The sequence below is a fragment of the Aspergillus neoniger genome (genome assembly GCF_003184625.1).
Source record: "Aspergillus neoniger CBS 115656 unplaced genomic scaffold BO87scaffold_9, whole genome shotgun sequence".
Lineage (NCBI taxonomy): Eukaryota > Fungi > Ascomycota > Eurotiomycetes > Eurotiales > Aspergillaceae > Aspergillus > Aspergillus neoniger.
This window is the reverse complement of record NW_020291137.1, coordinates 83,442-107,082: the sequence shown is the minus strand read 5'-3', so window position 1 is coordinate 107,082 and position 23,641 is coordinate 83,442. Positions and strand designations below refer to the sequence as shown.

The 23,641-nt window shown below is 53.0% G+C and overlaps 6 protein-coding genes across 6 annotated transcripts; 2 read left to right on the top strand and 4 right to left on the bottom strand.

The window, feature by feature from the left end:
• Positions 1-283: 283 nt before the first annotated feature.
• On the top strand, positions 284-2,835 carry hxB (putative molybdenum cofactor sulfurase protein (HxB); the record flags this gene model as incomplete). Its single annotated transcript, XM_025627200.1, has 2 exons — positions 284-359; positions 443-2,835. 2 exons carry the CDS (start codon positions 284-286, stop codon positions 2,833-2,835), a joined length of 2,469 nt encoding a protein of 822 aa, XP_025481729.1.
• An 85-nt stretch (positions 2,836-2,920) lies between these two features.
• BO87DRAFT_374613 (mitochondrial 54S ribosomal protein mL59) lies at positions 2,921-4,038 on the bottom strand. Its single transcript, XM_025622819.1, has 2 exons — positions 3,386-4,038; positions 2,921-3,297 (listed from the first exon to the last, which is right to left on the bottom strand). Exons 1-2 carry the CDS (start codon positions 3,953-3,955, stop codon positions 3,256-3,258), a joined length of 612 nt encoding a protein of 203 aa, XP_025481728.1. The 5' UTR covers positions 3,956-4,038; the 3' UTR covers positions 2,921-3,255.
• Positions 4,039-4,191: 153 nt separating this feature from the next.
• Positions 4,192-10,217, top strand: BO87DRAFT_330194 (dead box ATP-dependent rna helicase). Its single transcript, XM_025620284.1, has 8 exons — positions 4,192-4,552; positions 4,633-4,848; positions 4,910-5,013; positions 5,529-6,893; positions 7,064-7,167; positions 7,428-7,732; positions 7,799-9,774; positions 9,852-10,217. Exons 1-8 carry the CDS (start codon positions 4,484-4,486, stop codon positions 10,000-10,002), a joined length of 4,290 nt encoding a protein of 1,429 aa, XP_025481727.1. The 5' UTR covers positions 4,192-4,483; the 3' UTR covers positions 10,003-10,217.
• A 146-nt stretch (positions 10,218-10,363) lies between these two features.
• On the bottom strand, positions 10,364-13,165 carry BO87DRAFT_395144 (M1 family metallopeptidase; the record flags this gene model as incomplete). The annotated part of the gene is made up of 3 exons (XM_025625169.1): positions 10,364-10,486; positions 10,557-12,927; positions 13,014-13,165. 3 exons carry the CDS (start codon positions 13,163-13,165, stop codon positions 10,364-10,366), a joined length of 2,646 nt encoding a protein of 881 aa, XP_025481726.1.
• A 1,415-nt stretch (positions 13,166-14,580) lies between these two features.
• On the bottom strand, positions 14,581-16,450 carry BO87DRAFT_384705 (high affinity methionine permease; the record flags this gene model as incomplete). Its single annotated transcript, XM_025624694.1, has 4 exons — positions 14,581-15,194; positions 15,263-15,527; positions 15,584-16,266; positions 16,348-16,450. The coding sequence occupies 4 exons, from the start codon at positions 16,448-16,450 to the stop codon at positions 14,581-14,583; spliced, it is 1,665 nt and encodes a 554-aa protein (XP_025481725.1).
• Positions 16,451-17,973: 1,523 nt separating this feature from the next.
• On the bottom strand, positions 17,974-20,743 carry atg1 (serine/threonine protein kinase ATG1; the record flags this gene model as incomplete). The annotated part of the gene is made up of 2 exons (XM_025624693.1): positions 17,974-18,155; positions 18,199-20,743. The coding sequence occupies 2 exons, from the start codon at positions 20,741-20,743 to the stop codon at positions 17,974-17,976; spliced, it is 2,727 nt and encodes a 908-aa protein (XP_025481724.1).
• Between the last annotated feature and the right edge of the window lie 2,898 nt (positions 20,744-23,641).

The following is a 23,641-nucleotide window of genomic DNA, read 5'->3' as shown; positions in this document are numbered from 1 at the left end:
ATTTCTATTCATACCTCCACCGCTACACGGTATATAATTTAGCCTACTTGCACAGTTATTGACAACTCTATTCCTACTTAGGTCAAGAGCCTTATTGGATGCTCGTGTGCTTAGCGGACTTTACATATCCATCTGTGGTTCAGGGAGCATTCCATATGCAGTGAATCAGCGGTCGCCACTCACACTCGACCCCTGCCAGCAATGCGACACTCGACCTTCACCACACTACAACTATAATTTACCATTAACTTTCAATTAATGTCGTCTGGAACGGTCCACCAAGATGACAGACAGGGGCAAATGCCAATACCCGGATGATGTGGACGTCATCCGGGAACGTGAATATCCCTTGCTCAAAGGTAGGTCGCGTGCTGGGTTGCTTCTATGCGTTTTGAACAATACGTAGATGAATGGAAGCTCATTTATCTAATCTTGAAATTAGACACCACATATCTTGACCATGCAGGTACCACGCCTTACGCGAAGTCCTTGATTGAATCGTTCTCCCGAGACCTTACGTCGAACCTCTACGGGAATCCCCATTCCATGTCCGCACCTTCACAGCTATCGACTCAACGCGTGGATGATATCCGTTTACGGTCCCTTCGCTTCTTCAATGCTGATCCGGAGGAGTTTGATCTCGTCTTTGTGGCGAACGCTACGGCCGCAACTAAATTGGTTGTCGATTCTCTCCGCGACTCAACGCCGCAAGGGTTCTGGTATGGATACCATGTGGAATCGCATACGAGCCTGGTCGGGGCGCGAGAGCTTGCAAGCACTGGGAGCAGGTGCTTCGTGGCGGACGCAGAGGTTGAGAGCTGGATTTCTCAACTGAGTACAGAACCTGTGCAAGGTCCTCGACTGTTTGCATACCCTGCACAGTCAAACATGAACGGCCGGCGATTTCCTCGTGAATGGTGCGGTAGGATACGGGAGTCAGCTAAAGACACTTATACGCTTCTTGATGTCGCATCGCTTGTGTCGACATCCCCCCTTGACCTAAGTGATGCTTCCGCTGCACCTGACTTTGCCGTTCTCAGCTTTTACAAGATCTTCGGATTTCCGGACCTCGGTGCAATGATTGTTCGCAAGAGTGCTGGTCACATCTTCGACAAGCGGAAGTTCTTCGGTGGGGGAACTGTAGATATGGTTTTAACACAGGGGACAAAATGGCATGCGAAGAAGCAATCTTCGATTCATGAACGACTGGAAGACGGGACGCTTCCGTTCCATAATATAATCGCATTGGGCTCCGCATTTGATACGCATGAGCGCCTTTTTGGATCTATGGATAATATTTCTTCGCACACCCGTTTCCTAGCGAAGCGATTATATGATCGCATGATTTCCTTGAGACATCATAACGGGGAGAGAGCTTGCCATGTGTACAAGCCATCACACACTGACTATACCGATCCTTCCTCGCAGGGTCCAATCTTGGCATTCAATCTGCGAAGCAGTCAAGGTGCCTGGATTGGTAAATCCGAAGTGGAGAAACTGGCCAGCGTCAGGAACATACAAATTAGATCTGGAACGCTATGCAATCCGGGAGGCACAGCGGCCAGCCTTAACTGGACTGGAGCAGACATGCTTCGAAATTTTGGAGCAGGTATGCGTTGTGGCGATGACCATGATATCATGGACGGACGACCTACTGGGATTCTGAGAGCAAGCCTCGGTGCGATGAGCAATATGGCCGATATTGACACTTTTATGGCTTTTATCGAGGAATTTTACGTCGAGAAAAGCCCAACTATGTGTGCGTTGCTGCCACCACCAGAAGCCAACCTTACTCACCGGTCTGGTTTCCATGTCGAGAGTCTGTCCGTGTATCCCATTAAGAGTTGTGGTGCATTCAAAGTACCTGACGGCAAGCGCTGGGAAATCCGCCGAGAAGGTCTGGCCTGGGATCGTGAATGGTGCCTGATTCACCAAGGCACAGGTACAGCTCTCAATCAGAAGAGATATCCTCGCATGGCTCTTATACGACCATTTATCGATCTCGGCCAAGGCTTATTGCGCGTCACCTGTGGATCTATACATTCCCCAAGCCAGAAAACGCTCGAGATTCCTCTGGATCGCGAGAATAGCAACCTCACGACTACCTCCTTATGCCAGAATAGCTCGAAACCTTCTACTGTCTGCGGAGACCAGGTTATTGTTCAAGCATATTCATCTCCCACAGTGTCCGCCTTCTTCTCTGACTTCCTTGGTGTACCCTGTACGCTCGCGAGATTCCCACCTCAATCATCCACCCGACTTGCCGAACCCAGACGTGGTGCTGGCAGCAGGAGATCACCACTTGGACAAGCTATGCCAGGTGCATTCCCCCAAGATACCCCAACCCCTGAGGCAGAACGAAATCCAATCCTCTTGTCAAACGAGAGTCCAATCCTGCTCATCTCCCGCTCATCCGTGAATCGTCTTAACGAAACTATCAAAAGCAGTCCTACGACCACAAACAGTACTGGACGCAAGAAAGCTGTAGCTGCCGATGTATTCCGTGCCAACATCGTCGTTGCGGAGGATTTCCCACAGCCGGTGAGTGCGGGACGACCGTATATTGAAGACCACTGGGAGAGTTTGCACATCGGGCCCGAAAATCTTCAGTTTAGTGTGCTTGGATCTTGTCAGCGGTGCCAGATGGTCTGTATTGATCAGCTTACTGGTGTGCGTGGTGAGGAACCATATTCGACATTGGCGAAAACGAGGAAGAGTGGGAATAAGATTTACTTTGGGCGGCATTTAGCGATTTCTTCTGGCGATGGGAATAGCACTAAGTCAAGGACAGTGATGGTGGGGGATGTTGTCACACCATCTTACTATGGACCATGATTGATGAATTATGATCTACTATAGGTTGTGGATAAGCATTGCATTGCATTGGAGCATGTATCAAATTGGAATACCACTAGTTATAGCACGTGTGACATCGTAAATAAGGTGGAAACCTCCTTTGAATGGTTTGTTTGCATTCAACATTCTATTGATACCATTTCCATTCACGCAGACATTCAATGTGCATGATTTTGAGAAACAAGCTATTTGTACAATAAATACATAAGAGGACAAACTCCCGTGCCGAACCCCGACAACAATGATTCAATCGAAACTCTCCCCGAGCTGGATAGACGAATAGATGGTTCCGGCTCGGCGAGATGTATAAAATAGGACAGATGCGACATTATGCAAGCCTCGGATCCATTCCACCCGAGGCGAAAATACAGAAGATAATACATCCAGAAGCGTAAGCCTTTACCGCTTGGGCCACGACTTCCAGCCACGACCGTGACCTCTCTGTAAAGTGAAGTAATACCGAGTCAGCGCACCATTCTTCATACCTAATATAAGGGAATAGAGAGAGGGAGAGAAGGGGAATACTAACCTGCTTCCACAAACGGATCATCTCCGGCATCTCCATCATAGCCTTGCGTCTGTCCTCCAGACGAGCCTCCATCGTCCTCTCCCACTTGTGACCCTTGACCTTCTGTCCGATACCAGTACCCTTAATAGCCAAACCACGCTCCGCACGTCTCGTCTCCTTGAACTCCGTCGACTTGCGGCCAGGCGGCAACAAAGCCTCAACGTTGTATTTGATCGCCAACTTCACCAGCTCCGCCTGTCGACGCAGTCCAATCCGGGGTCCGAACCACTTGCCGGTGCGGAAGTTCTTGCGCGGCAAGAACGGGTTGGGGTGCTTGGAGTCGGAGTGCAGGATGGCCTTGGAGGGAGAGAATGCCTTGGGATCGGGACGCTTGAAACCCTTGGCATCACGGTTGGGCGTGTAAGGAGAGGGAAGATCCTCGACGTTGACGTTGACGGGGGCACCAGTTTCGGGGGCTTCGGGGCGTGGTGCTACGGCTGCGGAATAGATTTGCGGAGGATAGCGCGCGAAGAAGTTGCGGAGGCGGATGGGGAGCTTGGATACCAAGCTGCTGGATTGTGTGGTGGCCATTTTTGGCTGTTGTTTCCCGATTGCCTCTCCTGTGAATTGGTGAGGAAGGGGGAGATGGGATGGATGGGGGCTTCTTTTTCGTCCGGATAACTCGAGCTGGTGGTGATTCTTTGGATTGTCCGCGTTGAGAATTGCAGGAACGGCGCTAAACCGTTTTGGGATGAGGCTCGGGAACTCGGCGAAAAAGAAAAGAGCAAAGAGAAGGAAGTAACTTTACTGTAAACTGGGTGAACTAACTGGTTACTGCTGCTACTGTTGCTGCTAAACTAACTAGTAGAACTTGTGGCTGGTGCTTGATCCTCCTCCTCTCTCCGTCTTCCTCGCTTTCTCTCTCCTCCTCCTTCTTACGCGCGCTTTCCTTCTTCCTACCTCTCTGGTCGCTTTATATCTCCGCTCTTCATTTTATCTTGGTCGCTAGATTGCTCCCGATCCGTTTCCTTTCCTAACAGCGTCCCGTCCTTTCTCACCCCTTGTCGCGGACGATCCTTGTCGCTACTCTTTTTGACCCCGACCACATCAACTGCCATCATGGCGGACTACAACTATGGAGGTTCCGAGGAGGAGAATGCAGAGTTGAAGAAGCTCGAGACTGAGTTGGTATGATGCGATCTTATTTATCATCTCGGTCGGCGGGGAATGCTGCATCACATGTGCTAACACCTTCTATTGTCGTACAGCTCGATGATCCGGATAACTTCGAAACCTGGGAGAAACTGGTTCGCGCTGGCGAAGCGCTCGAGGGCGGAATCAACCGCAACTCCAACCCCCAAGCCATCACCACCGTGCGCAATGTTTACGACCGCTTCTTGGCCAAGTTCCCGTTGTTGTTCGGTTACTGGAAGAAATATGCCGACCTGGAGTTTTCCATCACCGGCACCGAGGCTGCGGACATGGTATGCATACACCTGACTTAGGGTTGGATGAAGTCAACCGGGATTGCTGATGCTTTAATAGGTGTATGAACGCGGTGTCGCTAGCATCTCGCCCTCGGTCGACCTGTGGACCAACTACTGCTCCTTCAAGGCAGAGACCTCCCATGACGCTGATGTGATTCGAGAGTAAGTATAGTAGAGCTGCTTTCCTTTCCCTTCCCCCACGTAACCGTTACAAACGCAGCACGGACATGGTTGTGAATGCCGGACCCGCGTGATGCAAATGTTCATTTGCACCAGTCCCCCTCGCTGACGGGTGAGATTTCACCTTACCCGGACTCTACTGGAGTTTACTTCTCACCCATGGCTTCTCCAGGCTGTTTGCTCTCTCTCTACCCCCTTTGAAGAAACATTTACAGTTGATTTCAAGCCAAGCACCTCCCCTGCACGGACACTAAACACCAGGACTTGTGTTCGGGTGGCACCTATTCTGCGCTCGAAGCAGACGGGGGGACATAAGTTTCATCCACAGTTTGACCATCCTAGTCGTTCAATTGTTTGGGCTCGCACTCATTGGGAATCTGACGCTCATGTTTGCTATCCTTGTCACTCCCCTTCTTTCCCCTCCCATACCCCCATCTCCCCAGCGCTGTTCTGATGGTGGTGTACCCGCTCTGTTACTAACATTCGTTTGTTTGCAGGCTTTTCGAGCGCGGCGCAGCCAGCGTTGGGCTGGACTTCCTGGCCCACCCTTTCTGGGACAAGTACATTGAGTTCGAGGAGCGCCTGGAGGCTTTCGATAAGATATTTGCTATCCTGGGCCGGGTGATCCACATCCCCATGCATCAGTACGCTCGGTATTTCGAGAGGTACAGGCAGTTGGCTCAGACCCGCCCTGTGGTGGAGTTGGCGTCTCCGGAGACTTTGACCCAGTTCCGCGCGGAGCTTGATGCTGCTGCCGGGCATGTCGCCCCTGGCGCGAAGGCAGAGGCTGAGGTTGAGCGGGATCTGCGGTTACGCGTAGACAGCTATCACTTGGAGATCTTTTCCAAGACCCAAACCGAGACCACAAAACGTTGGACATACGAATCGGAGATCAAGCGCCCGTACTTCCACGTCACCGAACTCGATGAGGGCCAGCTGAACAACTGGAAGAAGTACCTCGATTTCGAAGAATCCGAGGGCTCCTATGTGCGAACCCAATTCTTGTACGAGAGGTGCTTGGTGACGTGCGCTCACTACGACGAGTTCTGGCAACGTTACGCCAGGTGGATGGCCGGTCAGCCTGGCAAGGAAGAAGAAGTGCGCAACATCTACCAGCGTGCCAGCTGCTTGTACGTGCCGATCGCCAACCCAGCCACCCGTCTTCAGTATGCCTACTTCGAAGAGATGAGTGGCCGTGTGGATGTTGCCAAGGAGATCCATGACGCCATTCTCATCAACCTGCCCAACCATGTCGAAACGATAGTGTCTCTGGCCAACATGTCTCGCCGCCACGGCGGACTCGAGGCTGCCATCGAAGTGTACAAGAGCCAGCTGGATTCGCCACAATCGGACTTGGCTACGAAGGCGGCGCTGGTTGCGGAATGGGCTCGCCTGTTGTGGAAGATCAAGGGCTCTCCCGAGGACGCCCGTCAAGTCTTCCAGAAGAACCAGCAGTATTACATGGACAGCCGGCCCTTCTGGACCAGCTACCTGAACTTCGAGCTCGATCAGCCCACGAGCGCGTCCACTGAGAATGTCCAGTATGAGCGCATCAAGCAGGTCATCGAGGACATTCGGTCCAAGAGTACCCTCCCGACCGACGTGGTGCGGGAGCTGGTTCAGATCTACATGGTCTACCTCCTTGAACGTGGTACCAAGGATGCTGCAAAGGAGTATATGACCCTGGACCGTGAAGTGCACGGTCCGGCGTCCGTGTCGAAGATGAAGGCCGCGGAAGTGGTGCAGCTGCCCCCAGCTCAGCCGGTTCCGTCGGCGACGCCTGTGGCGGAAGTTGTGGTCCCAACACCCCCGCAAGCTAACCCCTACGCCTACTATCAGCAGACACCGGTCAACGGTGGCATGTAAGTCTGATGGGAAGTAAAGAAGCTGCTGAATCCGGTTGGCGCGGAAACGCCCAACCCCAATCTGACTCCTCGCAAAGAGGATGGTACTCTTTCCCGCTCATAGCTTGTGAAAGGCTTGCTGATATGTAGAACAATAATTTCTCTTCTGATGTGTGTGCAGCTTTCAGCGATGGCGTGTTGAGCGAAAGGCGAGGCGGCATCTGCAACGTGCAGAGCCGGTTCTCGACTGCTCTTCCCGATATGATGGGATACGGTTGGGTGGACCTTATGAGTTTGGACACTGTCCCCGTGTATTCTAATGCGTAGGTAGCTTTCATTCCATGCATGTGATTCCAGTTACCTCAATAGAAGAGACATGCTGTGCTGTAGTGTTCAAACATATGGAGTAGCCTTATCCTTATCTGCGTTCACGTGATCGAATATTGCGCACATGGTCGCTGTTCCCCACCGTAGAAAGTGGCCAGGCCGCGGGAGACAAACCAAGTAGTTCTGCGCCGAGCTGCAGTTCATCTCATGCTTCATCCTCTGCAGTCGCCATGGATAGTATCATGACCAACGGTTCGTCGGAGGCGCACCCTCCCATGCCTCCTCCGGAGCCCATCGAACGCCCTCCTACTCCCCCGCCCCCACCTCCAGAGGATTCCGGCCTCCCTCCGCCGCCGCCAGACACGTCCGCGCCTCCTCCACCGCCGGAAGATCTTCCACCTGCGCCGCCGCCGGAGACTGAGCCCAAGAAGAAGAAGGTCGGATGGGGCACGAAACGACCATCACCTACGCCACTGAGTGTGGAGGAACTCGTACGGAAGAAGCGAGAGGCGGATGCTGCTGCTGCGAAGGTACGACATAGCTCCAAGAATTCCCTACAAGCTCAGATAGCTAACATCCCACCTTTCTTTCTACAGCCGAAATTCCTCTCCAAGAAGGAACGTGAGAAGCTCGCACTAGAGAAACGGGCCCAAGAAGTCGCAGCAACCCGCAGACTCAAATCAGATGCGTCTAATGGCGTCGGCAGAAGTGCTACGCACTCGCCCTCAATCAGCTCCGAGGGCCCTAACGGCGATGCCAGATCCATCCCCACTGGTCCTCGAGCCATGCGCAACTCAGACTCTGCCCCGACTGCCCCGGCAGCCATGCGCCATTCACAATCCCATAATAAGAACTACGACCTCGCGCCGCCACCACCTCCCAAATCCATGTCCTTCGGCCTAACAAGCGGAAAGGGCGACAGCCGGTTCGTGGACGAAGACGAGGCCGCAGCGCAAGCAGCCCTAGTAAAACAAAGATACATGGGTGCGGACCAAACGTCGAACTTCTCCGCCAAGAAGAAGCGCAAGAGGACAACGGACCGCAAATTCAACTTCGAATGGAACGCCGAAGAAGACACCAGTGGCGATTACAACCCTCTATACCAGCACCGACACGAAACCAACTTCTTCGGCCGCGGCCGTCTGGCCGGCTTCGGCGACGACGTCGCAGAATCCGTCGCCCACAAATACGCCCGCGCGCTGGAAGACCGTGACCGCGAAGCGGGCAGCATCCGCGCCAGAGAAATCCTCGAGATGGAGCGCCGCCGCCGAGAAGAAAGCACGCGCAACCAGCTCGACAAGCACTGGAGCGAGAAGAAACTCGAACACATGCGCGAACGCGACTGGCGTATCTTCAAGGAAGACTTCAACATCAGCACCAAGGGCGGCAGCGTCCCCAACCCCATGCGCTCCTGGGAAGAATCCAACCTCCCCAAGCGCCTCATGGAACTCATCTCCCGCGTCGGCTACAAAGAACCCACGCCCATCCAACGCGCCGCTATCCCCATCGCCATGCAAAATCGCGACCTAATCGGTGTCGCCGTCACCGGTTCCGGTAAAACCGCCGCCTTCCTCCTCCCCCTCCTCTGCTACATCGCCGAACTCCCGCGCATCGACGAATTCGAATGGCGCAAAGCCGACGGCCCCTACGCCATCGTCCTCGCACCGACCCGCGAACTGGCGCAACAAATCGAAATCGAAGCCAAAAAATTCACCGGCCCCCTGGGCTTCAACGTCGTCAGTATCGTCGGAGGTCACTCCCTCGAAGAACAAGCCTACAGTCTCCGCGACGGCGCCGAAATCATCATCGCCACCCCCGGCCGTCTCGTCGACTGCATCGAACGCCGCATGCTCGTCCTCAGCCAATGCTGCTACGTAATCATGGACGAAGCAGACCGCATGATCGACCTAGGCTTCGAAGAACCCGTCAACAAAATCCTCGACGCCCTCCCAGTCTCCAACGAAAAACCCGACTCCGAAGACGCCGAAAACCCCCTCGCCATGTCCCGCCACATCAACCAAGACCACCACCGCTACCGCCAAACAATGATGTACACGGCCACCATGCCCACGGCCGTCGAACGCATCGCGCGAAAATACCTCCGCCGCCCAGCCATCGTGACCATCGGCTCCGCCGGCGAAGCCGTCGACACCGTGGAGCAGCGCGTGGAAATGATCGCCGGCGAAGACAAGCGCAAGAAACGTCTCGGGGACATTTTATCGTCGGGCGAATTCCGCGCCCCGATCATCGTCTTCGTCAACATCAAGCGGAACTGCGATGCCATTGCGCGCGAGATCAAACAGTGGGGATTCTCCTCCGTTACATTACACGGTAGTAAAACCCAAGACCAGCGTGAAGCTGCCCTCGCATCCGTTAGGAATGGAAGTACGGATGTCCTCGTTGCGACGGATCTGGCGGGTCGTGGTATCGATGTGCCGGATGTTAGTCTCGTCGTGAACTTTAATATGGCTACGAGTATAGAGAGCTATACCCATCGTATTGGTAGAACCGGTCGTGCGGGTAAGAGTGGTGTTGCTATTACGTTCTTGGGTAATGAGGATGCCGATGTTATGTATGTCTCTCCCAGACCCTTCCCCCTCCTCTTATTTGGTTTATATGCCCTTGGCGTGGATACTAACGGTGATATAGGTACGACCTTAAGCAGATGCTTATCAAGTCGCCCATTTCGAGGGTTCCGGAGGAATTACGGAAACATGAGGCTGCGCAGTCGAAACCGACGAGGGGATTCTCGTCGAAGAAGAATAATGAAGAGGGTGGTGGTGGGAAGTCGGGGTGGTAGGTTATTTACTCTCTTATCTTTCTGCCTGGCCACTTGTCTATCATTAATAGATGGATATATGGCTAGGCGAAAGGCTTATCACTACGGTATAGAAAAGGAATTATCATACTACCTCATGAAGAGGAGGAATTGCTTTTATAATTTGCATCAAGCCGATATGGACTCGGCGTATGTATCATACCTTATCAGCGAATCATACAAACTTCCAGACAACGAACTGATGGAGATGCGAGTTCTTATTTTCTATCTTTTTTTCTCTGTTCTAATTATACACCCCGAACATAGTCGGTTGGGTCTCATTTATATTCTCATTTCAATCGGCATTCGCCATAAATTCCGAAATATGTCATGCAAGTATGATTTACAGCTTACCATTGTAGCTGTTGGCCTTGAGCCACGACTCCACGTCCGCCCGGTCACGCTGGACCCAGTTGACCTTGGCGCGGACCGAGTCGAGACTCTGCTCAACTGCACGGTCGAAGCCCTATACGAGAAATTGAGTTAGCGACTTCAACTTGAAGGGAACAATTAATCGAACGAAGGGACAGGCCTACCTTGGTGTCCTTGCTCTGGAAAAAGTCCTGCACATCCTTCAACTGCTGCTCCGTGCAGAAGCTGGCCGTGCTGAGCTGCACCACCGTGCCCAGCATACCGAGGGACGGAGGCAGACGCTTGTAGATGGCATCCCAGTTGTTCTTCAACCAGGTCCAGCGAGCCTCGATACCCGCGGGGTGGCTGCGGAGACCACCCAGGGGCATGTAGATGTCCTGGTTCTTGACCTCGTCGCTGCTGGCCAGGTCCAGAATGCGCTGGATCAGGGCGGGGTCCTCGGCGGCACCCAGGCAGCGGAGGGCTGTCGTCTTCTCATCGGAAGTGGGGGCGTGGCGGAAGCGGTCGAGGACGACGTTGTACTCCTTCTCACCACCGTTCTTCAGCACAATGCTGAACACGCTGCCACGGATGTTGGGGTGGATGGCGTTCTCGTCGCCAGCGGCGAACCGCTCGAACATGTCCTGGGCGGCCTTGACGACGACGGGGTCCTCAGCCATACCAGCACTGCCGAACATGAGAGCCTTGAACTGCTGCAGGATGTGGCCGTCCTTCTCCGAGAATTCCCATCCGAGCTCGTGAGCCTTGTGGCTGACCAGAGAGCGCTGGAAGGCCTTCAAGGCGTCCCGGGTGGCGGCATCCTCGAAGAGCCACGCAGCCCGCAGAGAGCCAACACGAGTCAGGATCTCGTTCCACACGATGAACTCGGCCTCGCTGTCGAAGCCCTTCAGAAGCGAGAGCAGGCCGGAGGTGCTCTGGAAGCCGGACGCGGCCAAGGCACCGGCATCGGCAATCATACCGGCACGGTCCTCGACGCTCAAAAGTCCGCTCTTGGCCGCCTCACCCAGCTTGGACAGACGCTCCGGGGTGTACGAGGTGCGGTAGATGGCGGAGTGGTCGGCGTTGAGCTTGTAGAAGTCGAGGTCGGGCACCTTGAATTCGCCCTCGCGCTCGGTAAGCATAGTGCTCTCGTCGATGCCATTCTTGGTGCGCAGACCAAGCATGACGGGGTAGAGCGTGGTGTCCTCGTCGGGGCGGACATCACCGGTGCGCAGGAACCGGTTCTGCTTCAGCTGGATGGTGGAGTTGCTGGGGTTCTCCGAGACAGTCACCACGGGGAATCCGACCTTCTTGGTCCAGATGTCCATGACCTCCTCCACGGGCTTTCCACTGGCATTAGCCAGGGCGGCCCACAGATCACCCGTCTGGGTGTTGCCGTAGGCGTGCTTCTTGATGTAGTCGCGCACACCCTGGATGAAGACATCCTCACCCATGTACTTGGAGATCATGCGCAGAACGGACGATCCCTTGGAGTAGGAGATGGCATCGAAGATCTGGTTGATCTCGTCGGCACGCTTCACGGGCACCTCAATGGGGTGACTGCTACGCAGCGAATCCAGGGACAGGGCGCCCTGCAGGGTGTCGATGACATAGGTCTGCCAGACCTTCCACTCGGGGAAGAAGCTGTTGCAAGAGTACCAGGACATCCAGGTCGCGAAACCCTCGTTGAGCCAGAGACCATCCCAGAAGTCCATGGTGACCAAGTTACCGAACCACTGGTGGGCCAGCTCGTGCTGGACAGTCTCAGCAATGCGCTCCTTGCGGGCGGCACCGCTGGTCTTCTCATCCAACAGCACGTCCACGACACGGTATGTGATCAGACCCCAGTTCTCCATGGCACCGGCGCTGAAGTCGGGCACAGCGACCATGTCCATCTTGGGCAGGGGGAACTCGTTATCGAACGCCTTCTCGTAGAAGGCCAGGGTGCGGGCGGCCAGGTCCAGCGAGAAGCGACCGTGCTCGATATCCTGATCCGGGGTAGCATAGACACGGATGGGGACGCGGAAAGCCTTGGTCTCGATGTAGTTGAGGTGACCGACAATGAAGGCGAGCAGGTAAGTCGACATGACGGGGGAGGTGTTGAACTTGACAGCCTTCTTGCCGCCCGCAACCTCGGTCTCCGTGGCGACGTCCATGTTGCTCAGACAGGTCATGCTCTTGTCCGCCACCAGGGTCACAGTGAACTTGGCCTTCAAGGCGGGCTCGTCGAAGCAGGGGAAGGCGCGGCGGGCATCGGTAGGCTCCATCTGAGTGGTAGCAATGTACTTGGTCTGACCATCGGCGGCCTTGTAAGAGGAGCGGTAGAAACCGGCCATGTTGTCGTTGAGCTCACCAGTGAAGGTCAGCTTCAGCTGGGCGGAGGAACCGGCGGGGATGGTATCGGCGAACTTGATGGTCGCAACCTGCTGGTCCTGGTTGAGGGAGATCTCGGGGTTGGAGGCCACGACGGCGCCTTGGGAAGAGACGACGGCATTGTGGATCTTGATCTCGTTGGAGTTGAGGGAGATGGAGGTGGTATCTTCAGCGACGTCAAGGCTATGATTCCGGAGAGTTAGCTTGTGTACCAGATGGCGGGGTAACCAGGTTATCAGCATGGGTGGGTAGGCAGAACATGAACATACTCAATGACGACGGTACCGTCGTAGGAGAAATTAGCAAAGTTAGGTTCGAGGGTCAGGTCATAGTGAAGAGGCTTGACGTTGGTGGGCAAGACCTCACGACCACCGGGGACGTTGGTCGAGCCGGTCACTTCTCCACGTCGAGCACCACACATCCTGCGATAAGAACAGTAACGTTTGGAAGCTTGAGAGAGGGGAGCACGACGAAGAGAAGAGCGATGAAGAGGAGGGACAGTAGAGGAGGAAGAAGAAGAAGAAGAAGAAGAAGAGGAAGAGGAGATGAGAGAGGAGGGAGTAGAAGTAGATAAAGAAGCAGTGGGGAAGTTAAAAGTAGAAGTAGAAGAAGAGGAGGGGCGGGGAAGAGCAGAGAGTCGGTGGAAGCGGAGGGGAGCTGCTGCTGCTGCTGCTGTTGCCCTTCTGGTGCTGCTGTTGCTCAGCGGGAGCCGTGCGGAGGAGGGAAACCGACGCATTGGGATGAATCTGTTAACAGAGAAAGAGACAGATAGACAAAGAGACACACACACAGTCACACCCAGATAAACCAATGGATAAGAAAGAAAAAATACAGAAAATATTAGACAAATCAAAGGACAACCAGGATCACACGATTACTACTGATACAAAGAGAGATTAATCCCAGCAAACCATCAAATCATCAACAAATCAATGCAATCTTCGAAAGGGAAAGAAATGTTCCCTTTTTTTGCCGCGGGAAATCCGTCGGTCGTCCGTCTGAATTCGGTAGGCGGTAATCTCTCTTATGACTAACATCTTTCAGTCAACTGACCAACGATTCTACCTAGTAAACTAACCTGCTCAATCAGGCAATCAGCTCTCCCTTGTTCCTTACCATTCCTATTCAGGCCTACAATGAGGGCTATTTGGAAGAGGGTTTCTCCGAATCACATGACGTCCATCTTTTCACCCATTTCTGCTTCCCTGTTCCTTTCTCTTTCCTTCTCCATACATATACATTCTTACACGCAGGTCTTCTCCATACAGCCGGTTGCCAGATTTGCCCATTCGGGTAGATATTTCTCTATCTGGCAGTTGGCTGTCGAGCTGCTTCTTCGGGAGTTGTGACTTGCCAGACGGTTCACCAGCCAGTTTGAGGGGTTCATGAATAGAAAGTATCGATTTGATGCTTTCTTTACCGGTGAATGGGCTTCCATAGAGGGCTGGGACATACTTATTTACTTTATATACTATTTTTATTATAAATGCAGATTTTAATATTTTCAAAAACAGTATTCAGCAATATGTCAGTCGATTGTTGAAAGGAGCTTTATATCTAGTAATAAAACACAAGAGGTAGTCTCGAAAAAAGACATCATAAGACAACAAGTCTATGAAAAAGAAACAACCCATTCCCTCCCTAATAAATCAATCATTCCCTTTTTCCCTTTCCCTCCAGCAAAAGAAAGCACATAAAACTCCTCACCCATGCAAAATGATATATGTAAACATTATGAATTATGCCATAATATTGGCATTGATGTTGAATCGTTGCGTCATAATCGAAACGAAGCAGCAGTAGTCAAGCAGCCGCATCATTCACTAAAGGAAGCCCTCAGAAATGATGCTGCTGCTGCTCCTGTTGCTGCTCCCCCGCCTCCTGATTCCTCAGCGCCTCGGCCTGCTCAATCGGCATCTTGGTAAAGACACTTCTGGACCAGCCATCAGCATCCACCACCGACTCCTTGACAAGGATGTAGCGACCAAAGCGAGGCATCAGCACCGCCCACACCAGATAATAGATAGCGCCGAGGGCGAAGATGCCCAGCGCCACCACACAGTGCAGGTAGTAAGGCAGGCTGTTGTAGACACTCTGTCCAGCACTGGGGGGCACGTAGGGTGCCACCGCCAGGTACATGTTGGACAGGCAGAAGAAGATGGTGACGGGAAGAGTTGCCCGAATACCAGGGGCCCAGTCGGGGAAGTTCTTCTCCTTGGTCAGGTAGATGTAGACGAGACCGCCGGACACGAAGACGTTGACGATGGACAGCGGGTACGTGATGAGGTTCACGAGGAAGTTGTAGGCATCGCCGGGAGGCGGGGCCAGCATGATGATCACGGAGACGACCCAGTGCTCGAAGAGGCCAGCGGCGGGCGAGTTGAACGGCCGGTTGCTGGCCCAGATCTTCGACAGAGGGAGAACTCCTTCGCGACCGAGGGCTTGGACGACTGTTATACGATGTTAGCTTCGCTCGAGGTATGATGGTATAGAGGGAAATGGGGAAGTGTCTACATACTTCGTCCTTGCGAGAAGATGACCGACAGAACGTTACCGAAGGCAGACAGGGCCACGAAGACCGACATCACCTTTTCGGCGCGCGCACCGAACATGTTGCCGAAGAAGGCGGCGGCCACAGTCTGGCCAGAGGACAGCATCTGCTCCTTGGGGACCGCGGCAAAGTATGCGATGTTGCACAGCATGTACATGATGCCGACCGAGATGATGGCAATGGGGGCAGCGATCTTCAGGGTACGAGTAGGGTTCTTGGTCTCGCTCAAGGCCTGCAAAACAATATTAGCATCTCATACACACCACGCACAGAAGCGAAATAACATACGTAGTTGGCATTGGAGTATCCAATGAACGACCAAATGACATTGTACAACGCCATGACAATGCCATAGCCGGTATCAGTGGTACCCTCGAAGGCGTTGGTGAAGTTGTGAGGAGGATCGATCTTCATATGACCAGCAAGAGCCACCCATCCCGCAACGATGACGAAGAGGATGATGACGAGCTTGACCACACCCAGGAAGTTCTGAAGCATGAGACCCCACTTGACAGCAAAGGAATGGATGAGGAAGGCAGCCGTGATACAGGCCAAACCAATACCACGCTGGTTCCAACGATCCACTTCGATGTCCGCCGCGTTCAGGATATACTCGCCAAAGACGACACTGTTACTGGCCGCCCAACCCAGCAGGACGGCATAGGCCGCGTACATGGCCGTCATCAGGAACTTAGGCTTCTTGAAGACATATTCGAGGTAGTTCTTCTCTCCACCGTTCTTGGGAATAGCAGTACCCCATTCCAGATAGACAGCAGTACCAGCCATAGCAATCAAGGTACCAATGACCCACATGATCAGGGACAGACCAACACTACCCGACAAAGACAGGATAGTACTCGGGGTAGCGAAGATACCAGTACCAATGACACGGTTAAAGATCAGGAAGGAGGCACTAATGACACCGATCTGACGACGGTCGTCAGGGGTAGCCTCAAAGACATTTCCTTCATCTGAAGCAAAACAGTCAGGGAGGATTCTTCATATGTTGGAGAGACCTAGGAGACCTAGGAGGAGATAGGACAATCACATACACAAGCCAGAAACACCATCCGTCCGACGAGGACCTTCCTCAACAGCCTTGGCATCGGGCAAGATGCCCTTCTGATAGGCAGATTCCACAACCGGGTCCGTCATCATTGAGTTTGAGATTGTTAGAAAAAGACACAGGAGTCCACAAGGATGACAGGCGAAAGAGCGTCCCCAAGACTATATAGTCAGTAGGGAATAGCGCAGCGAACAGGCCAGATTCAGGCGCAAAGTGAGCGGCTATCACCGGAGGCAAAGACCGTAAGACGCGATGATGTGCTGGAACTAAATGTGATGCAATCCCAAAACGAGCAGGGTCTGCTCGTGATGCGTATGGACACAAACGAAGGCCAAGAACTATCAGGCAGGCAGGACCCCTGTAAAACCGGACAGCAACTGGAAAAGGAACGTGTCTGGGCGATAGAGGCAAAAATGCGAAAATTTTGATGTAAGAGAATATCGGAAAAGGTGAAGACAATATTATGTTAGGGCACGGGTGTCAATACTGTTTTCCAAGTATAGATCACGACCGAGTCCCCCAACAGGTTAGAAAGAATTGTTCTAGAAAACGAGAAGTCTTGAAGTCTATCGGAAAATCACGAAGAGGAAGAAAAAAATAATCAGAGAAAAGGAAAAGAATGACAAGATACGGGTGAAAGATCACGACAGCGACCGAGACAAGATGAAGCACGGGCAATGACAGACACCCGCCATGTGTCGAGTCATTTTTGTTCGGGATCCCGTGAGGCAAAAAGGGAATTTCTTTGGTACAGAAAAAAAAACTTCTTCTGGGCGTCGGAGCGGAACCCGAACGAGGGAAGCTCTCCACTCCCCTTTCCCAATCCTCCCAATCCTCCCAAACCATGACCCAGAGACTAAGACAAGACCCAGAGGATGGTGAACCGTTCAACGTCCTTCAGGCAATTCCTATGACACACTAAAATCAATCACGCAATTTGGGCCTGGATCTTGCACGTTTAAGTTAGGTAAAGTTAAGGTCAGACCGGGTCCCAGAGTCAATGCCGCCACCGTGGGTCAAGCTCTAAATCCGCTGCAGTCCCTCCAACCAGTGGGCACCATTTCCTCGCCACGAAATGAACATATTCGCGTGTTATTATGTGTATATACAGTACAGCTGCCTCCGACTGGCAGTATCTGCATCCTAAAGATCCATCCCTAACCCACCCTGCCTGACTCACTATGATCCCATGGCATCATCATCACTCGTATCCAAAGTCCGCTGGCAATTTGTGTACCCGGGTCCCCAGCTTGAACGCCAATAGAAAAACACCCGCCCAACAGGCCTGTAAGTAAATCATGCGAAATCCAGTAAGAAATTCGATAAGGACAAAGGAAACAACACACGCAAAAAGATAACACGGCAACCCTATAATAAACCCGTATGAAGAACAATGAAATACTCGTGCGTCAATGCGTATATCAAAACCCAGAGAGAACTGGCGTGGAGAATGGAAGAAGTAGAAGCAAGTCCCGCACGCGTGTCAAGGTACTAGCTTGAAATGTAGTTGCCTGCATTAGCAATGCCCACACAACCTGAGCTATGAAATAGAAGAAAATAAGATAAAATAGAAAAGGGGCAGAATGAGCATGGTCCTGCATGCTTCTAACGGTCAACGTCTTATTTCGGCGGCGTGGCTCCCACTGCAGGGGAGACTGGCACGAGATTCGACGGCGGCATTTTGCCCGGTCCACTGGACGGGGGCGTATACCGATTCGACAGCAGCGCCAGTTTCTTCCGGAGCGACGCCAGGCGATTCCGGATCTTCGATATCACTGTGCCAAGCGTTAGCGCCTACCTACGCAGTGCCGTGCATTAAGGTGGAGAGAACACTTACTTTTCGCCAGAATCACCGCCTGGGGCTCGTTCTGTCCGCCATCCTCGTTGTCCCGCCGGCCGTCGGCTCTATCAGCGCCGCCGTTTTGGCCCGGTCGGGATACTTCCACATCATCCAGGATGGCTTCGAGCATCCGGATGGCAGTGACATACGAGATTTCACAACCGGCTAATTCCTCGCCGGTGATTTCATTGATAGCCGCCACTCGGCTCATCTCCAATGCGCGCTCGTACATGAGCTTCTCTGCTGTCACGTCGGGGCTGACCACCACATCGGCAGAGGTTCCGGAGCCTAAAGAGGATGCAACCGACAGGTTGCTGGGATGGCTGGGATGATCCGAGGGCAGTCTCTTCTGCGCCTCAACTAATTTGAGCCGGACAAATTCGGCTTTCTCCAGCACCTCATTGAACCGGTTGCGCACCCACTGGACGACATTGTTGATCCGATTGCCCGCGACTGTGCTTCCAGTATCCACTCTGCTGAGCGTATCGCCCCGGCTCTTGCGAGTCCACCATACACGCGCAATATCCATCGATTTCGCCAGCAATGACAGGGCCTTAACGTAGAGAACCAGGGCTTCCTCAGATAAGGTCACAATAGCATCGACCGTGAGTCCACCATCCGCCGAATCGACAGCATCCGATGCTGGGTCTCCCGAAAACCCAGTGGCGGCAGATGGTGCTAGTGGAATCAGTTGCTTGTACTTGACTTCGGCAAACCCGTACACGACATCACTGCGCGTGGCACACTCCTCGAGATCATGGACGGTTTTGCTATCTTCGTCCAAGTTGGTACCGTGCTTGCCCCCATCCGCGTGGACAATCAAGCTCGTTTGGGCACTTGGGTATGCGGGAAACGGATTGTAGGCCAACGGAGGCGAGCGTCCGCCTTTCGTGATGGTCAGGGGTGGTGAGAAACTCATTCCAAACAAACGTCCGCTGGCCATATTGAGAGCCTTTGAGATGGCCGATGTAGCCGACGTAGGGCTTTGTCCATAGCGGCGATCGTATGAATTTTGACGGACGTGGGTTGAATCGGCACGGGAACGCCCTGAGATGATTTGCATGGCTTTGCTGGGCGACGCATGAGGCGACGAACCCCCGGCCGGCGGTGTGCCTGGAGCCGCTCCCGAACGCCGGGATACTGCACCTCCTTGGCCACCCTGCATTCGTGGGTTGTAGGCCAGTTCGTCAGCAAAAGCATTCATCTCTACCGCACGCTTCTCCACAAGCACGTAGTCCCTCTCAAATGCTACCTCTTGTGCAGCATGCTCCTTTTCGTCCTTCGCTTTCTCGGCGGGTTTGTCAACTTGGGGCACTCCCGAGGATGCCGTACGTCTCCGTTGCTGTTCCAAGACGGCCGTCGTGGGAGGGCGATCGACATGCTCCTGGCGGCCAGGGGCAGTCGCCAGAGACACTGGGCTCGGCCTTGTGGGATGAGATGCTGGCGGTGTAGGCTCATTCGGAGCAGCATGATGCTTGCCCGCACTTCCAGTCCTCCGCATAGGCGTTGAAGGGGTCTCTGGCCGAGGGCTCTGTGTCATGGCTCGTTGAGCCGCCGGGTAAGTCGATGGCTCATCCCGGACTCCAGCAGACAGCGCATTCTCACGTTTCATTTGAACGGGCGTGCTACGCCTTGACCCGGAACCAGGTCGAGGTGTTGGGTCGGCCGGAGAACGCCCGAGGGGAGTGTCATCCGCTACCAGACCGGGAATCGGTTCTGTGAGAACTTTGTGCGCGAAAAAAACATCGAAATTCATCCGATCCATTGGGTGCTGCTTCAGGAGACCTCTAATGAGATTCCTGATGTCCTCCGACACACGATTCGCCGGCGGAAATGTTATTTGGTCTTTATTTTTCTCGATCTTTTTGATGAGTTCAATATGGTTCACTGCACGGAACGGGGCCTTCCCGACTACCATCTCATAAAGTACCGTGCCCACAGACCATAGATCTGCCTTCGCGTCGTATTTCTCGTATCGCAAGATCTCAGGGGCCATGTACAGTGGCGAGCCACACAAAGTCTCCGCGAGAGAGGTGGCCGGCAAAGACCGGGCGAAGCCAAAGTCAGCAAGCTTTAGCATTGGCAGAGACTCCAGTCCGGTCTTCGGGCTAAAGGAGTCCTCGCTGCTCTTGAAAGGTACAAATTCAGCAGCCCCACTGCGGTACGACGACGGTGCAGGACAGAGCAGCAGATTCTGTGGTTTGATGTCCCGATGAATTAAATCACGATCCCGAAGGAATCTGAGTGCGCTCGAAAGTTGTTTAAGGAAGTGGCGGACGATCACCTCGTTAAGGCCCGCACCATCCCCAGGATTGGGGTACTTCGCTATCAATTCCCGTGTGTATGAGCTGTCCCGCAGGGTATGACGCCCCTTGATGAAGTGGGAAAGGTCCCCCATAGCACAGAATTCCATCACCAAATGAATATTGGAGGTCGTATCATGGCAGTCAAGGAGAGCGACGATATGGGGATGGTGGAGCTGTTTGAGGATGGAAATCTCAGAGGCGAGGTTCTCCTTGAGCTTCCTGCTGAGTTTGGTCATGGTAACCGATTTGATTGCCACATATGTGCGTGATCTCTAAATCGCGGAAACCGCATCATCACTGGTTAGCCCTTGTAATTTCACATCCGAAAACACCGAGCTATATAAACAGGCCAGATCTTCGGCAGCTATAAGAATCAGAGGAAACAGGATCCCAACTTACCGTATGAACACCTTGGTAGACCACGGCAAAACTCCCTCGACCGATCTCGTTCAGCCGGGTGTAATGGCCAATAGGCATCTCGCCATGAGGGCCCTCATTGGACCTCCTGGAATGATGTGCAGATGCCATGACTGCAGCCAGGCGATGAGAGCGTCTTTGAAGACCAACCACACGCCCCGTCAACCACACACTACCTCAACAGCGGCAGAAACAGCGTCGGGTGATGGAAGAGGCCCATCAGGGGAGCGAAAGGTAGGTTAGAGGAGCGGCTGGTGATGGGCGAGTGGATAGAGCGGATGATAAAGCGAGACGGAAGATAGGAAGTAGGAGAGATGGATGGGATGAGCGTGGCAAGCCGGAGGAGGAGAGGCAAGGAGGGCTAGACTGCGTGGCAGACGACGGGGACAGTAAACGGGGCAGGAAGAAAGGGACGGTCCAGAGCGTAGGCAGTAGTACTAGTAGTAGTAGAGTAGGTGTCGGAGAAGTTGGGGGACGAGAAATAGGGTGCGCAGCACACCTACAGTAGGGCGCAAGTAGGCAGGAGAGCGGTGAGGCGGAAAACGGGGGCTTGTATGATAGGATGAAGGGCGACAGGGATGGCCAGACGGATGACGACCAAGGCGTGGGACTTTTAAGTAAGTACTATAGAAGGAGGAGGATCGGGGGATCGACGATAAGGTATGAATCACCGCACTAGGGACGAGAACGGTGGGGAGGCGTGATAGATAAGCCAGAGATGGCGTGCGAGGTGAGGGTTAGGTTGAAGGTGACGAAACAAGAAGATATAGGAGGAGAAAGTAGAAGAAGAAGAAGAAGAAGAAGAAGAAGATCAGAGCAAAAATAGTCGAGAGAGAAGATGAGTGAGTGGGAAAGGAAGCTGAATGATGTGATGGGGGAAGAGAGAGTAGGAAAGGCGGGAAGCAGCTGGACCCAGGGATCCTTGACGATGTCTGGGAGAGCAGCGCAGCGCAACGAGACAGAGAGCGTGACCGCCGATAACGAGCCAAATAGGACTGGCGGATGATTGAATGACCTGGGGGGGAGGGAGAACCAAGGCGGTCAGAAGAGCGGAACCACTAGACTACTGGTATCTCAGGTATGACCGCAACCAATTTTGGGTCCTCCTTAGCTAATCAATCCATCTGCCAAAAAACAATGAGAAAAAGTACGAAGACAGACAGGAACCAACCAATGCAGTATACGACAGAAACTGAATAAATCACGCAACAAGACCAAAAACAAAAATAATAAATGGCATTAACTCACTCATAAATATACTAATCTCACCAACCAACAAAGCAACCTGCAGGATTGCACAAGGAAAAGAAGGAAATCCCCAGACTCAGAAACCCACCATCAGAAAAAAGGAAAACAGGGGGGAACCCCGGAAGTTGCCAGGAAAATTAGTTACCAGCAAAGAAGAGATAAAGCTGCAGGCGACAGTTACGATGATAACGGGCGCGATCCAATCCATCCATCCATCCCACCTATCCATCGCCTGAGGCCGGATGAAGAAGAAGCGGAGGGGGGAAGGAAGGACGGAGTAGATGATCGGTATTACATCATACCGTATAGAACCAATACTGCACTGAAACCCACCTCTTCATCACATTCCACCTGCGCCTGACTGATGTTCTTAACTTACCATACGAGATTCTATTCCTGGTAAAAACCAAGTCAGGTCACCCTCCTTCGTTTCCCAAGGGACACTGCAGCAGTGACACCTCTGCTTTCTCCACTTTCTCTTCCCTCTCTTCTTCAATCATCAATCATCAATCCTCCTCCCCCCCAGCCAGCCAGCCGATCCCCGATCGACCCAGTCCCAGTTAGTTCAACTTTCAGTCAGTCAATCAGTCTGTCAGTCAGTTTCATGGTAACCAACCCAACGTTCGCGGGAGAATTCTCCCCCATTCCCCGGACACCGAATCATTCTGCAGGCTCCCATTTCCCACCCCAGAGGCTGGCTACTATCATCAAGTGACTCATCTTCAACTAAGTTAGTTAACTAACATTTATTACGTCGGACAGAACTACTTCTACCTATGACACAAACACAGCCTCCCCATGCGACCTCGCCACCGACTGACTGAAAACTGACTGAAGAACCGGATCGCCCTGATAAGCTAAAGCTATGTACCCTACCTCACTTGTTAAGTTCTTCTACTGCGCACTCCCGTAGCCTCGCCCACGGAAACCTTACTTAGGTGGCGATCAACAAGCCTACGCCGGCGTCGGTGGCTGCTGACTGGTTGATGATAACCCCGTGGCCCCGTCGCAATGCTGCCTGATTGTTATCAGTAGTTATCTCCACAGTACTAGTAGCTCCCTGTTTGCTGTCGTAGATTGGTATCTGGAGGTGGTAGTATTTCTATTTACTCGACTGCCCGTCAATAATCACAGGGAAGTGGAAGGCCAAAGTAGTAAAAAAAATCAAAAGAAAAAGCAACTGCATCATACACAGTAGGGACACACACGCACACATTCCTGTCAAAAGATAATATGAAGAATTGAGAATGAAGAAGGAACCAAAAAAACAAGCCCTCCACGTCATTCCCACAAAAATGACCGCCTGACGCCTGGCTCTTCCTCTATTCCTTCAAAGGCAATTGTATATAGAAACAAGGAACAATGAGAAAGAAAATTCCCACCCTTTTGGTCTGATTTAGTTCTTCCTGTCTATCCTCCCCGGTCGGGCCATTCTTGGGTAACCAAAAACAGGGCGTCCCATCGATGTG

What these genes read in the sequence shown, in the direction of transcription:
- BO87DRAFT_330194 (XM_025620284.1), top strand. Translation starts at nt 4,484, where the DNA reads ATGGCGGACTACAACTATGGAGGTTCCGAGGAGGAGAATGCAGAGTTG. An exon ending in GACGCTGATGTGATTCGAGA is followed by an intron (nt 5,014 to 5,528) that starts GTAAGTATAGTA and finishes GTTTGTTTGCAG; the next exon opens with GCTTTTCGAGCGCGGCGCAG. An exon ending in AATGAGGATGCCGATGTTAT is followed by an intron (nt 9,775 to 9,851) that starts GTATGTCTCTCC and finishes ACGGTGATATAG; the next exon opens with GTACGACCTTAAGCAGATGC.
- BO87DRAFT_374613 (XM_025622819.1), bottom strand. Translation starts at nt 3,955, where the DNA reads ATGGCCACCACACAATCCAGCAGCTTGGTATCCAAGCTCCCCATCCGC. An exon ending in TGATCCGTTTGTGGAAGCAG is followed by an intron (nt 3,298 to 3,385) that starts GTTAGTATTCCC and finishes TTCACTTTACAG; the next exon opens with AGAGGTCACGGTCGTGGCTG.